Consider the following 10,879-nt stretch of genomic DNA (forward strand, 5'->3'; position numbering starts at 1 on the left):
CAGGTTTTGGTTAAGATGGATGTGTGAATAGTCACTGCAGGTGTTGGGTAAGATGTGTGAATAGTCACTGCAGGTGATAGTTAAGATGGATGTGTGAATAGTCACTGCAGGTGTTGGTTAAGATGGATGTGTGAATAGTCACTGCCGGTGTTGGTTCAGATAGATGTGTGAATAGTGACTGCAGGTGTTGTTTCAGATGGATGTGTGAATAGTGACTGCAGGTGTTGGTTAAGACGGATGTGTGAATAGTCACTGCAGGTCTTGGTTAAGATGGATGTGTGAATGGTCACTGCAGGTGTTGGTTCAGATGGATGTGTGAATAGTGACTGCAGGTGTTGGTTACGATGGATGTGTAAATAGTCACTGCAGGTGTTGGTTAAGATGGACGTGTGAATGGTCACTGCAGGTGTTGGTTATGATGGATGTGTGTGAAGTGACTGCAGGTGTTGGTTAAGATGGATGTTGTGAATAGTCACTGCAGGTTATTGGGTCAGATGGATGTGTGAGTGGTCCCAGCAGGTGTTGGTTAAGATGAATGTGTGAATAGTCACTGCAGGTGTTGTTTCAGATGTGTGAATAGTGACTGCAGGTTTTGGTTAAGATGAATGTGTGAATAGTCACTGCAGGTGTTGGTTAAGATGGATGTGTGAATGGTCACTGCAGGTGTTGGTTAAGATGGATGTGTGAATAGTCACTGCAGGTGTTGGTTAAGGTGGATGTGTGTGAAGTGACTGCAGGTGTTGGTTAAGATGGATGTTGTGAATAGTGACTGCAGGTGTTGGTTAAGATGGATGTGTGAATAGTGACCGAAGGTGTTGGTTAAAATGGATGTGTGAATAGTCACTGCAGGTGTTGGTTAAGATGGATGTGTGAATGGTCACTGCAGGTGTTGGTTCAGATGGATGTGTAAATAGTCACTGCAGGTGTTGGTTAAGATGATGTGTGAATAGTCACTGCAGGTGTTGGTTAAGAGAGATGTGTGAATAGTCACTGCAGGTGTTGGTTAAGATGGATGTGTGAATAGTCATTGCAGGTGTTGGTTAAGATGGATGTGTGAATAGTCACCGCAGGTGGTGTTTCAGATGGATGTGTGAATGGTCACTGCAGGTGTTGGTTAAGATAGATGTGTGAATAGTCACTGCAGGTGTTGTTTCAGATAGATGTGTGAATAGTCACTGCAGGCGTTGGTTCAGATAGATGTGTGAATAGTCACTGCAGGTTTTGGTTAAGATGGATGTGTGAATAGTGACTGCAGGTTTTGGTTAAGATAGACGTGTGAATAGTCACTGCAGGTGTTGGTTAAGATGGATGTGTGAATAGTGACCGAAGGTGTTGGTTAAAATGGATGTGTGAATAGTCACTGCAGGTGTTGGTTAAGATGTATGTGTGAATGGTCACTGCAGGTGTTGGTTCAGATGGATGTGTAAATAGTCACTGCAGGTGTTGGTTAAGATGTGTGAATAGTCACTGCAGGTGTTGGTTGATGAATGTGTGAATAGTCACTGCAGGTGTTGGTTAAGATGGATGTGTGAATAGTCATTGCAGGTGTTGGTTAAGATGGATGTGTGAATAGTCACTGCAGGTGTTGTTTAAGATGGATGTGTGAATGGTCACTGCAGGTGTTGGTTCAGATGGATGTGTAAATAGTCACTGCAGGTGTTGGTTAAGATGATGTGTGAATAGTCACTGCAGGTGTTGGTTAAGAGAGATGTGTGAATAGTCACTGCAGGTGTTGGTTAAGATGGATGTGTGAATAGTCATTGCAGGTGTTGGTTAAGATGGATGTGTGAATAGTGACTGCAGGTGTTGGTTAAGATGGATGTGTGAATAGTGACTGCAGGTATTGGTTAAGATGGATGTTGTGAATAGTGACTGCAGGTGTTGGTTAAGATGGATGTGTGAATAGTCGCTGCAGGTGTTGGTTAAGATGGATGTGTGAATAGTCACTGCAGGTGTTGTTTCAGATAGATGTGTGAATAGTCACTGCAGGTTTTGGTTAAGATAGACGTGTGAATAGTCACTGCAGGTGTTGGTTAAGATGGATGTGTGAATAGTGACCGAAGGTGTTGGTTAAAATGGATGTGTGAATAGTCACTGCAGGTGTTGGTTACGATGGATGTGTAAATAGTCACTGCAGGTGTTGGTTAAGATGGATGTGTGAATGGTCACTGCAGGTGTTTGTTCAGATGGATGTGTAAATAGTCACTGCAGGTGTTGGTTAAGATATGTGAACAGTCACTGCAGGTGTTGGTTGATGAATGTGTGAATAGTCACTGCAGGTGTTGGTTAAGATGGATGTGTGAATAGTCATTGCAGGTGTTGGTTAAGATGGATGTGTGAATAGTCACTGCAGGTGTTGTTTAAGATGGATGTGTGAATGGTCACTGCAGGTGTTGGCTCAGATGGATGTGTAAATAGTCACTGCAGGTGTTGGTTAAGATGATGTGTGAATAGTCACTGCAGGTGTTGGTTAAGAGAGATGTGTGAATAGTCACTGCAGGTGTTGGTTAAGATGGATGATAGTCATTGCAGGTGTTGGTTAAGATGGATGTGTGAATAGTGACTGCAGGTGTTGGTTAAGATGGATGTGTGAATAGTGACTGCAGGTGTTGGTTAAGATGGATGTGTGAATAGTGACTGCAGGTGTTGGTTAAGATGGATGTGTGAATAGTCGCTGCAGGTGTTGGTTAAGATGGATGTGTGAATAGTCACTGCAGGTGTTGTTTCAGATAGATGTGTGAATAGTCACTGCAGGTTTTGGTTAAGATAGACGTGTGAATAGTCACTGCAGGTGTTGGTTAAGATGGATGTGTGAATAGTGACCGAAGGTGTTGGTTAAAATGGATGTGTGAATAGTCACTGCAGATGTTGGTTAAGATGGATGTGTGAATGGTCACTGCAGGTGTTGGTTCAGATGGATGTGTAAATAGTCACTGCAGGTGTTGGTTAAGATGATGTGTGAATAGTCACTGCAGGTGTTGGTTAAGAGAGATGTGTGAATAGTCACTGCAGGTGTTGGTTAAGATGGATGTGTGAATAGTCATTGCAGGTGTTGGTTAAGATGGATGTGTGAATAGTCACCGCAGGTGGTGTTTCAGATGGATGTGTGAATGGTCACTGCAGGTGTTGGTTAAGATAGATGTGTGAATAGTCACTGCAGGTGTTGTTTCAGATAGATGTGTGAATAGTCACTGCAGGCGTTGGTTCAGATAGATGTGTGAATAGTCACTGCAGGTTTTGGTTAAGATGGATGTGTGAATAGTGACTGCAGGTGTTGGTTAAGATGGATGTGTGAATAGTCACTGCAGGTGTTGTTTCAGATAGATGTGTGAATAGTCACTGCAGGTTTTGGTTAAGATAGACGTGTGAATAGTCACTGCAGGTGTTGGTTAAGATGGATGTGTGAATAGTGACCGAAGGTGTTGGTTAAAATGGATGTGTGAATAGTCACTGCAGGTGTTGGTTAAGATGGATGTGTGAATGGTCACTGCAGGTGTTGGTTCAGATGGATGTGTAAATAGTCACTGCAGGTGTTGGTTAAGATGTGTGAATAGTCACTGCAGGTGTTGGTTGATGAATGTGTGAATAGTCACTGCAGGTGTTGGTTAAGATGGATGTGTGAATAGTCATTGCAGGTGTTGGTTAAGATGGATGTGTGAATAGTCACTGCAGGTGTTGTTTAAGATGGATGTGTGAATGGTCACTGCAGGTGTTGGTTCAGATGGATGTGTAAATAGTCACTGCAGGTGTTGGTTAAGATGATGTGTGAATAGTCACTGCAGGTGTTGGTTAAGAGAGATGTGTGAATAGTCACTGCAGGTGTTGGTTAAGATGGATGTGTGAATAGTCATTGCAGGTGTTGGTTAAGATGGATGTGTGAATAGTGACTGCAGGTGTTGGTTAAGATGGATGTGTGAATAGTGACTGCAGGTATTGGTTAAGATGGATGTTGTGAATAGTGACTGCAGGTGTTGGTTAAGATGGATGTGTGAATAGTCGCTGCAGGTGTTGGTTAAGATGGATGTGTGAATAGTCACTGCAGGTGTTGTTTCAGATAGATGTGTGAATAGTCACTGCAGGTTTTGGTTAAGATAGACGTGTGAATAGTCACTGCAGGTGTTGGTTAAGATGGATGTGTGAATAGTGACCGAAGGTGTTGGTTAAAATGGATGTGTGAATAGTCACTGCAGGTGTTGGTTAAGATGGATGTGTGAATGGTCACTGCAGGTGTTGGTTCAGATGGATGTGTAAATAGTCACTGCAGGTGTTGGTTAAGATGATGTGTGAATAGTCACTGCAGGTGTTGGTTAAGATGATGTGTGAATAGTCACTGCAGGTGTTGGTTAAGATGGATGTGTGAATAGTCATTGCAGGTGTTGGTTAAGATGGATGTGTGAATAGTCACCGCAGGTGGTGTTTAAGATGGATGTGTGAATGGTCACTGCAGGTGTTGGTTAAGATAGATGTGTGAATAGTCACTGCAGGTGTTGTTTCAGATAGATGTGTGAATAGTCACTGCAGGCGTTGGTTCAGATAGATGTTTGAATAGTCACTGCAGGTTTTGGTTAAGATGGATGTGTGAATAGTGACTGCAGGTGTTGGTTAAGATGGATGTGTGAATAGTGACTGCAGGTGTTGGTTAAGATGGATGTGTGAATAGTGACTGCAGGTGTTGGTTAAGATGGTGTGTGAATAGTCACTGCAGGAGTTGGTTAAGATGATGTGTGAATAGTCACTGCAGGTGTTGGTTAAGATGGATGTGTGAATAGTCATTGCAGGTGTTGGTTAAGATGGATGTGTGAATAGTCACCGCAGGTGGTGTTTAAGATGGATGTGTGAATGGTCACTGCAGGTGTTGGTTAAGATAGATGTGTGAATAGTCACTGCAGGTGTTGTTTCAGATAGATGTGTGAATAGTCACTGCAGGCGTTGGTTCAGATAGATGTTTGAATAGTCACTGCAGGTTTTGGTTAAGATGGATGTGTGAATAGTGACTGCAGGTGTTGGTTAAGATGGATGTGTGAATAGTCACTGCAGGGGTTGGTTAAGATGGATGTGTGAATAGTGACTGCAGGTGTTGGTTAAGATGGATGTGTGAATAGTCGCTGCAGGTGTTGGTTAAGATAGATGTATGAATAGTGACTCCAGGTGTTGGTTAAGATGGATGTGTGTGACGTGACTGTCGAGTGGCGGTGTTGCTGGCACATCTGGTGCCAGTATCATAATTTACTGCCTCGAGAGTCAGCACACGCTTAAGTTTACTTATCCATTGTAGAAACAAGCTGGAGTTCTAATCTGTCCTCAGCTATCAATGGTTTCCATAGAGAACACCACCTAACATCCATCCAGCATCCACGTTATGTCCACCTTATGTCCACCTTACATCCACCTTATGTCCACCTACCCATCCACCTTACATCCACCTACCCATCCATCTTACGTCCACCTTATGTCCACCTTATTTCCACCTTACATCCACCTTACAGTCACCTAACCATCCACCTTACAGCCACCTAACCATTCACCTTACAGCCACCTAACCATCTAATTAATGCCCACCTTACGTCCACCTAACCGTCCCACCTTACATCTACCTTACGTCCACCTAATGTCCACCGTACGTCCAACTTACATCCACCCAATGTCCAACTCACGTCCACCTAACCATCCACCGTACTTCCACCTTACATCTACCTTACATCCACCTAACCATCCACCTTACGTCCACCTTACGTCCACCTAACCATCCACCTTAAGTCCACTTTACGTCCATCTAACCATCCACTTTGCATCCACCTAACCACCTTACGTCCACCTTACGTCCACCTTATATTCACCTTATGTCCACCTTACATCCACTTTCACAATGTAGTCACACCTTCTAGAGGGCTCAGCTTTGACTTCTAAAGTCAACATGTATGGTTCCTCACCAAGCTGCTGCTGCGCTGTGGCACACCATGTGAAAACTCAGAACCAGCAGCTTGGCCAGAAGTTCTGATGTGACTGGCTGCTGCTCCTCATACAGCTTGGCCAGAAGTTCTGATGTGACTGGCTGTTGCTCCACCAGCAGCTTGGCCAGAAGTTCTGATGTGACTGGCTGTTGCTCCACCAGCAGCTTGGCCAGAAGTTCTGATGTGACTGGCTGCTGCTCCACCAGCAGCTCGGCCAGAAGTTCCGATGTGACTGGCTGCTGCTCCACCAGCAGCTCGGCCAGAAGTTCCGATGTGACTGGCTGCTGCTCCACCAGCAGCCAGTCACATAGAGTCAAGGAACCGTTCTTGTCATTGAATCACTGATTGTTTATTGTCTTTGTTTGGATGCAGGGTGACAAACGATGATTCATCAAGTGTTTACGAGAACATTAACATTAAAAGCCCAAAGATGCCTGTGCACAGTAACACCAGGAGATAAAGCCGTCTCCAAGGATCTGTACATATTTCTGTCTGCCTTCCTGTGAGTTCTTGACTTATGATGCTTGAATGTCTGATTGTGTCGAGAGATTTATTCTTCATATTGGTACTGGTATAAAGAGATGTACCTTGTATTCTTATAGGGACTGTTGTGCAATATGAACACGTCCCAAAGTGCATGTTACTTGTCAAAAAATGTAGTTATAATCATGTTTGGCAAAGCGGTCCCAAATCATTTGGTTTGGTTTTAGGGACACATCAGCTGTAACTTTCTTATTACCCTGCAACTGATTTTGATGCGAATGTAGACCAACAAACTTGTTGTGGTGTGAATACAGCAGGTAAAAAATACCATTTTGCCTTCTTTTTATTTGATTTCCCCCCCCCCCTTTCTCCCCAATTGTATCCGGCCAATTACCCCACTCTTCCGAGGTGTCCCGGTCTCTGCTCCACCCCCTCTGCCGATCCAGGGAGTAATGCAGACTATCACATGCCTCCTCCGATACATGTGGAGTCGCCAGCCTCTTCTTTTCACCTGACAGTGAGGAGTTTCACCAGGGGGACATAGCACATGGGAGAATCACACTGTTCCCCCCAGTTCCCCAGGCGCCCCGACTGACCAGAGGAGGCGGCGCTAGTGCAGCAACCAGGACACATACCCACATCTAGCTTCCCACCCACAGACACGGCCAATTGTGTCTGTAGGGACGCCCAACCAAGCCGGAGGTAACACGGGGATTTGAACTGCCGATCCCCATGTTGTTAGGCAATGAAACAGTCCACCACGCCAGCCGGACGCCCTGCCTTTCTTCTATAATAAACTAAACATAACCTGAGTCAAACTGAATTTGACCCAAAGAACAAATTAAGTTGTCTAATTAAAAAATTAAGTACAACTCATGTCAACAGCCACCTGATCTGTTGCATCGTTTCCACCATGTGACGAGGTGGCTGTTTTACAGGTGTTACATGTTTTGCAGGTGTTACATGTTTTACATGTTTATGGGTGTAACATGTTTTACATGTGTTACGTTTTACATGTTTATAGGTGTTACGTGTTTTACATGTGTTACATCATTAATGTGTAGCTGTGTGCATGCTTCAGTCCAGCCATTAACTTATTCCATCTGTCCTGTGTGATTGTGTCTGCCCCAGTTTCAGCAGAGGTGTCACTTCCTTGGTGACGGAGTATCCCAGAGGGTGGGGGACTGTCGTGCTTTGGCCTCACACTGCAGAATAGTGGTGCTTGCTGGGGGTGGATGTGGTTCTACAGACGCCTGTTCCTGCTGCTGTCCCACCAAATCTCCATGAGCGGAACCCAACTCCACTCCTCCGCCACAGAGGAAAGGATTATACAGTGTAGAATGCTTATCTCCCCCTCTATTAGGACACACACACACACACACACACACACACACACACACACACACACACACACACACACACACACACACACACCTACATTGCTACACTTTTGCACCCTTTGTTTGAATTTCCAAAGCCTCTTCCAGTAATCCATGATGTGCCTTGCCAATGATGTATCTTTAGTTGTCCTCCCCACAGTCCTACGACCCATCTTCTATTCTCTTCTCCTTTCCGTAGTCCTGATGAGGAAGTTGAAATGTAAAAAAAAAAAAAAAAAAAACAGATGATGTGATGTCTGTCAATCCTGGAAAGAGCTTTGCGGGACCCAAGAAGGTGGAAGTTCAGTTTTTTTTCTCCACTAGCTGCCAGAGATCACTGTATTCATCTCTCTTTCTCTGTCCTGGCTGTCATCCAGGAAACAAAGACCTCTTTGCTATCTTCCATCTCCAGCTGGAGTTGTTATTGTGGCTGTTGAGTGATGGTAAATGTTGTTATATAACCCACTATTGTACCACGGGGCACAGAGAGGACAAGCAAGGTCTTGCCTATTCTTATAAAGTCGAGACTTACTTCATTATCATTTGTTGTGTTTAAACGGACTCCATTTGGATGATGTGACGGATCGTTGCTGTTAAAGAGATGTTTGTTAAACTACCCCGTAGACTTATGTTTCCTGTGCCAACTGGTTTTAGGGATTTAACAGTTTTCAGCTTTTTCAGCTCAGTTTTCATTGACATTCTTTGCGAAACTGTCATTTTCATCTTATTTTGACACAAACTTGTTATATATAATTTAAGAAGTTACGTCTACCTAAATTTATTTTGTTAGTTGGATCAGTAATCATTCAATAACTTTCACGCTACAACCACAAGGATTTTGTGTGTAGAAGGACTTGAGCATGAAGAATGATGTGGCACATAACGTTGTACATCTGACTCCTAGCAGCGGGATGTGAAAGAGGGAGGCAGGTATTGGCAAGTGTGAAGAGGAGGGAAAGTTGTGTAGCCTGTAAGAAGATATGGCAGAACAAACTTGTTGAGGATCTTTACCAGCTGATACAACTTCATCACTAAAACCACAGTTTGACCATGTTTCTGTGTTTGGTGGTAGAGGAGGCACGTAAAAGCTTTGGCGGCTCATTTCCGTGGCATCTCTGGGATTTGGCTTGTTCAAACATCACTATAATCATGACAGTATCCACAGGTGCCAGTTAGTTCAAAACAAGAATCTTCAGGATTGTAGCTTTAAAACCGCGGTGGACCTATCGGCGTCCGAAGCGCTCTTTATTTTGACCATTAAAATTTCATCTAATCTATTTACAGTATCATAAAAACTGTAGCTTGATGTCAATATTTGACAATAAAATGAATGAAGATGATTCCTCAATGGTTGGAACTGTGTGGATGTTGGCTGCCCCCCCTCCCTTTGCTTTGCACCATCTAACTGGCTGTTCCCACAATCATCAGGTCTAGCATGGTTCAACATCTGTCACGTTGGAGACCAGAGATCATCACAGGACAAGGTAAGCAGGAGATACTTCAGACCGCAGCCTTGTGCGGGGAGGCAGGCAGCCTTTAGCCAAACAGCCGCGGGCCAGATGGCCATCTGCCCAAGATTAAAGAATGGATTTGTCTCAAAAAAGTAATTTGTAAGATGGCCATAATCCAGACCTGATGAGAGGGGCAGAGTGAGCTGACGTCAGTGGCGATGTAAAAGAAAAATATTGTCGTTGTAGCAATGAACCCTACACACATCTAACAGAAATGATCAGACTATTCTTAGCATCCAGCTCAAAAAAGCCTGTATTGGCTGCATTGAAGTTAGTCACCAGCAACTGTGCCACTAGATTGCCAGCCCGGTTTTGTGACAGTGGATATGGAGGGTTGCTGTTCCCTGCAGAGGTTGTGAAGGAACATGCTAACTGGGTCACAGTGCACAGTCCCTGTAGTTGGGGCTTAGCGCAGTGATTCAGTGAGAAGCTGTTGAGGAATCATCTGTTCGTCTCATCACAGCGTGTGGTGATTTCAGCTGTTTCGGCTGTTATCAGGGGACATTTTATAGATTGTCGCTTGTTTGGGGTTAATGGTACTGTATATTTATGTAAAGGTTGTGTTTTTTAACATTAATGCATTGACAACGTTTTCTTGAAATACCCCATTTCACTGGAAGGCATTGTTATGAATTGCCATTCTTCTACTATATTTGAACATTTAGTTTGTAAAAGGATTCCTCTGTATTCCTCTGACTGCTCTGTTCATAGTGACCTTGATGATTTATTTCTTTTATCCACCATCTTGTTCTGTTTGATGAGCGAGAGTACGATTTCTAATTGTACTTTGCCTCTCTGGGTCAAAACTTTTTCTGATATTATATATTGACACTTCAATACTTGAAATTCTCTTTCTAACTACTGAATCATCAGCCTTGGACTTGTGATCAGTGACTATCTAGATGCCCAAAGGCTATGGATGTATTTTGGTAGTGCACTAGGTATTTGCCATTAGTGTTGTTTGTATTTTAAATCTGCAATGATGTTTTTAGATGTACATTTGTAATTGTTTTATCCATGTATGATTTTGCATTATGTAAGAAATTAATTTTGTTTTTATTATTACATTCACCATTGTTTTTGTTGGTTGTGTTATTGTTAATTCATCATTGATGACTAAATACACGTTCTAATTTAAAGCAATTTAAATTGGAGGTATAACATGATAAATTTCCCTTTTTTCTTTCTGCTCATCCTATTGAATTTACTTGAATATGAAGTTGATATAGTTTCTTTTTTATTCCTTGCTCCTTTTTTTCTCTGCAAACTGCCTAATTTTACTGTTCTGAATACTCCTTTGTCCATTGTGGACTCTTGTCCTTTCCTCTTGCACTGGCGCTACCCAAATGTCTCAGATCTGTCTAGGCTACAACTGCTGATGCAATGACTCTGCCAGAAATGGCAGCAAAATGGTTTAATATCAAATAGCTTAATAAAAAATCTATGAACTATTTGAAATTGCTCATGGACTGTGTTCACATGTGATCCTGAATTGCAGTTGTCACTAGTATACGTGCTGATAAACTCTGACGAGAGGGAGAAGTTGTTGGGAATG

At 43.2% G+C, this 10,879-nt stretch overlaps 1 protein-coding gene across 2 annotated transcripts in view; it reads left to right on the plus strand.

The window, feature by feature from the left end:
* The window catches only part of ptpn11b (protein tyrosine phosphatase non-receptor type 11b), a 223,313-nt gene extending 212,536 nt beyond the window's left edge, over positions 1-10,777 (plus strand). The window contains exons 15-16 of one of the 2 annotated variants that reach the window (XM_056272912.1): positions 6,324-6,453; positions 7,566-10,777. In XM_056272912.1, coding sequence (XP_056128887.1) covers positions 6,324-6,411 — 88 coding nt within the window. In that variant the 3' untranslated portion in view covers positions 6,412-6,453; positions 7,566-10,777. The remainder of the gene's footprint in view (positions 1-6,323; positions 6,454-7,565) is intronic. The other variant, XM_056272913.1, reaches the window with a different exon arrangement.
* Positions 10,778-10,879: the final 102 nt, after the last annotated feature.

Source organism: Lampris incognitus, chromosome 2 (genome assembly GCF_029633865.1).
Source record: "Lampris incognitus isolate fLamInc1 chromosome 2, fLamInc1.hap2, whole genome shotgun sequence".
Classification (NCBI taxonomy): Eukaryota; Metazoa; Chordata; class Actinopteri; order Lampriformes; family Lampridae; genus Lampris; species Lampris incognitus.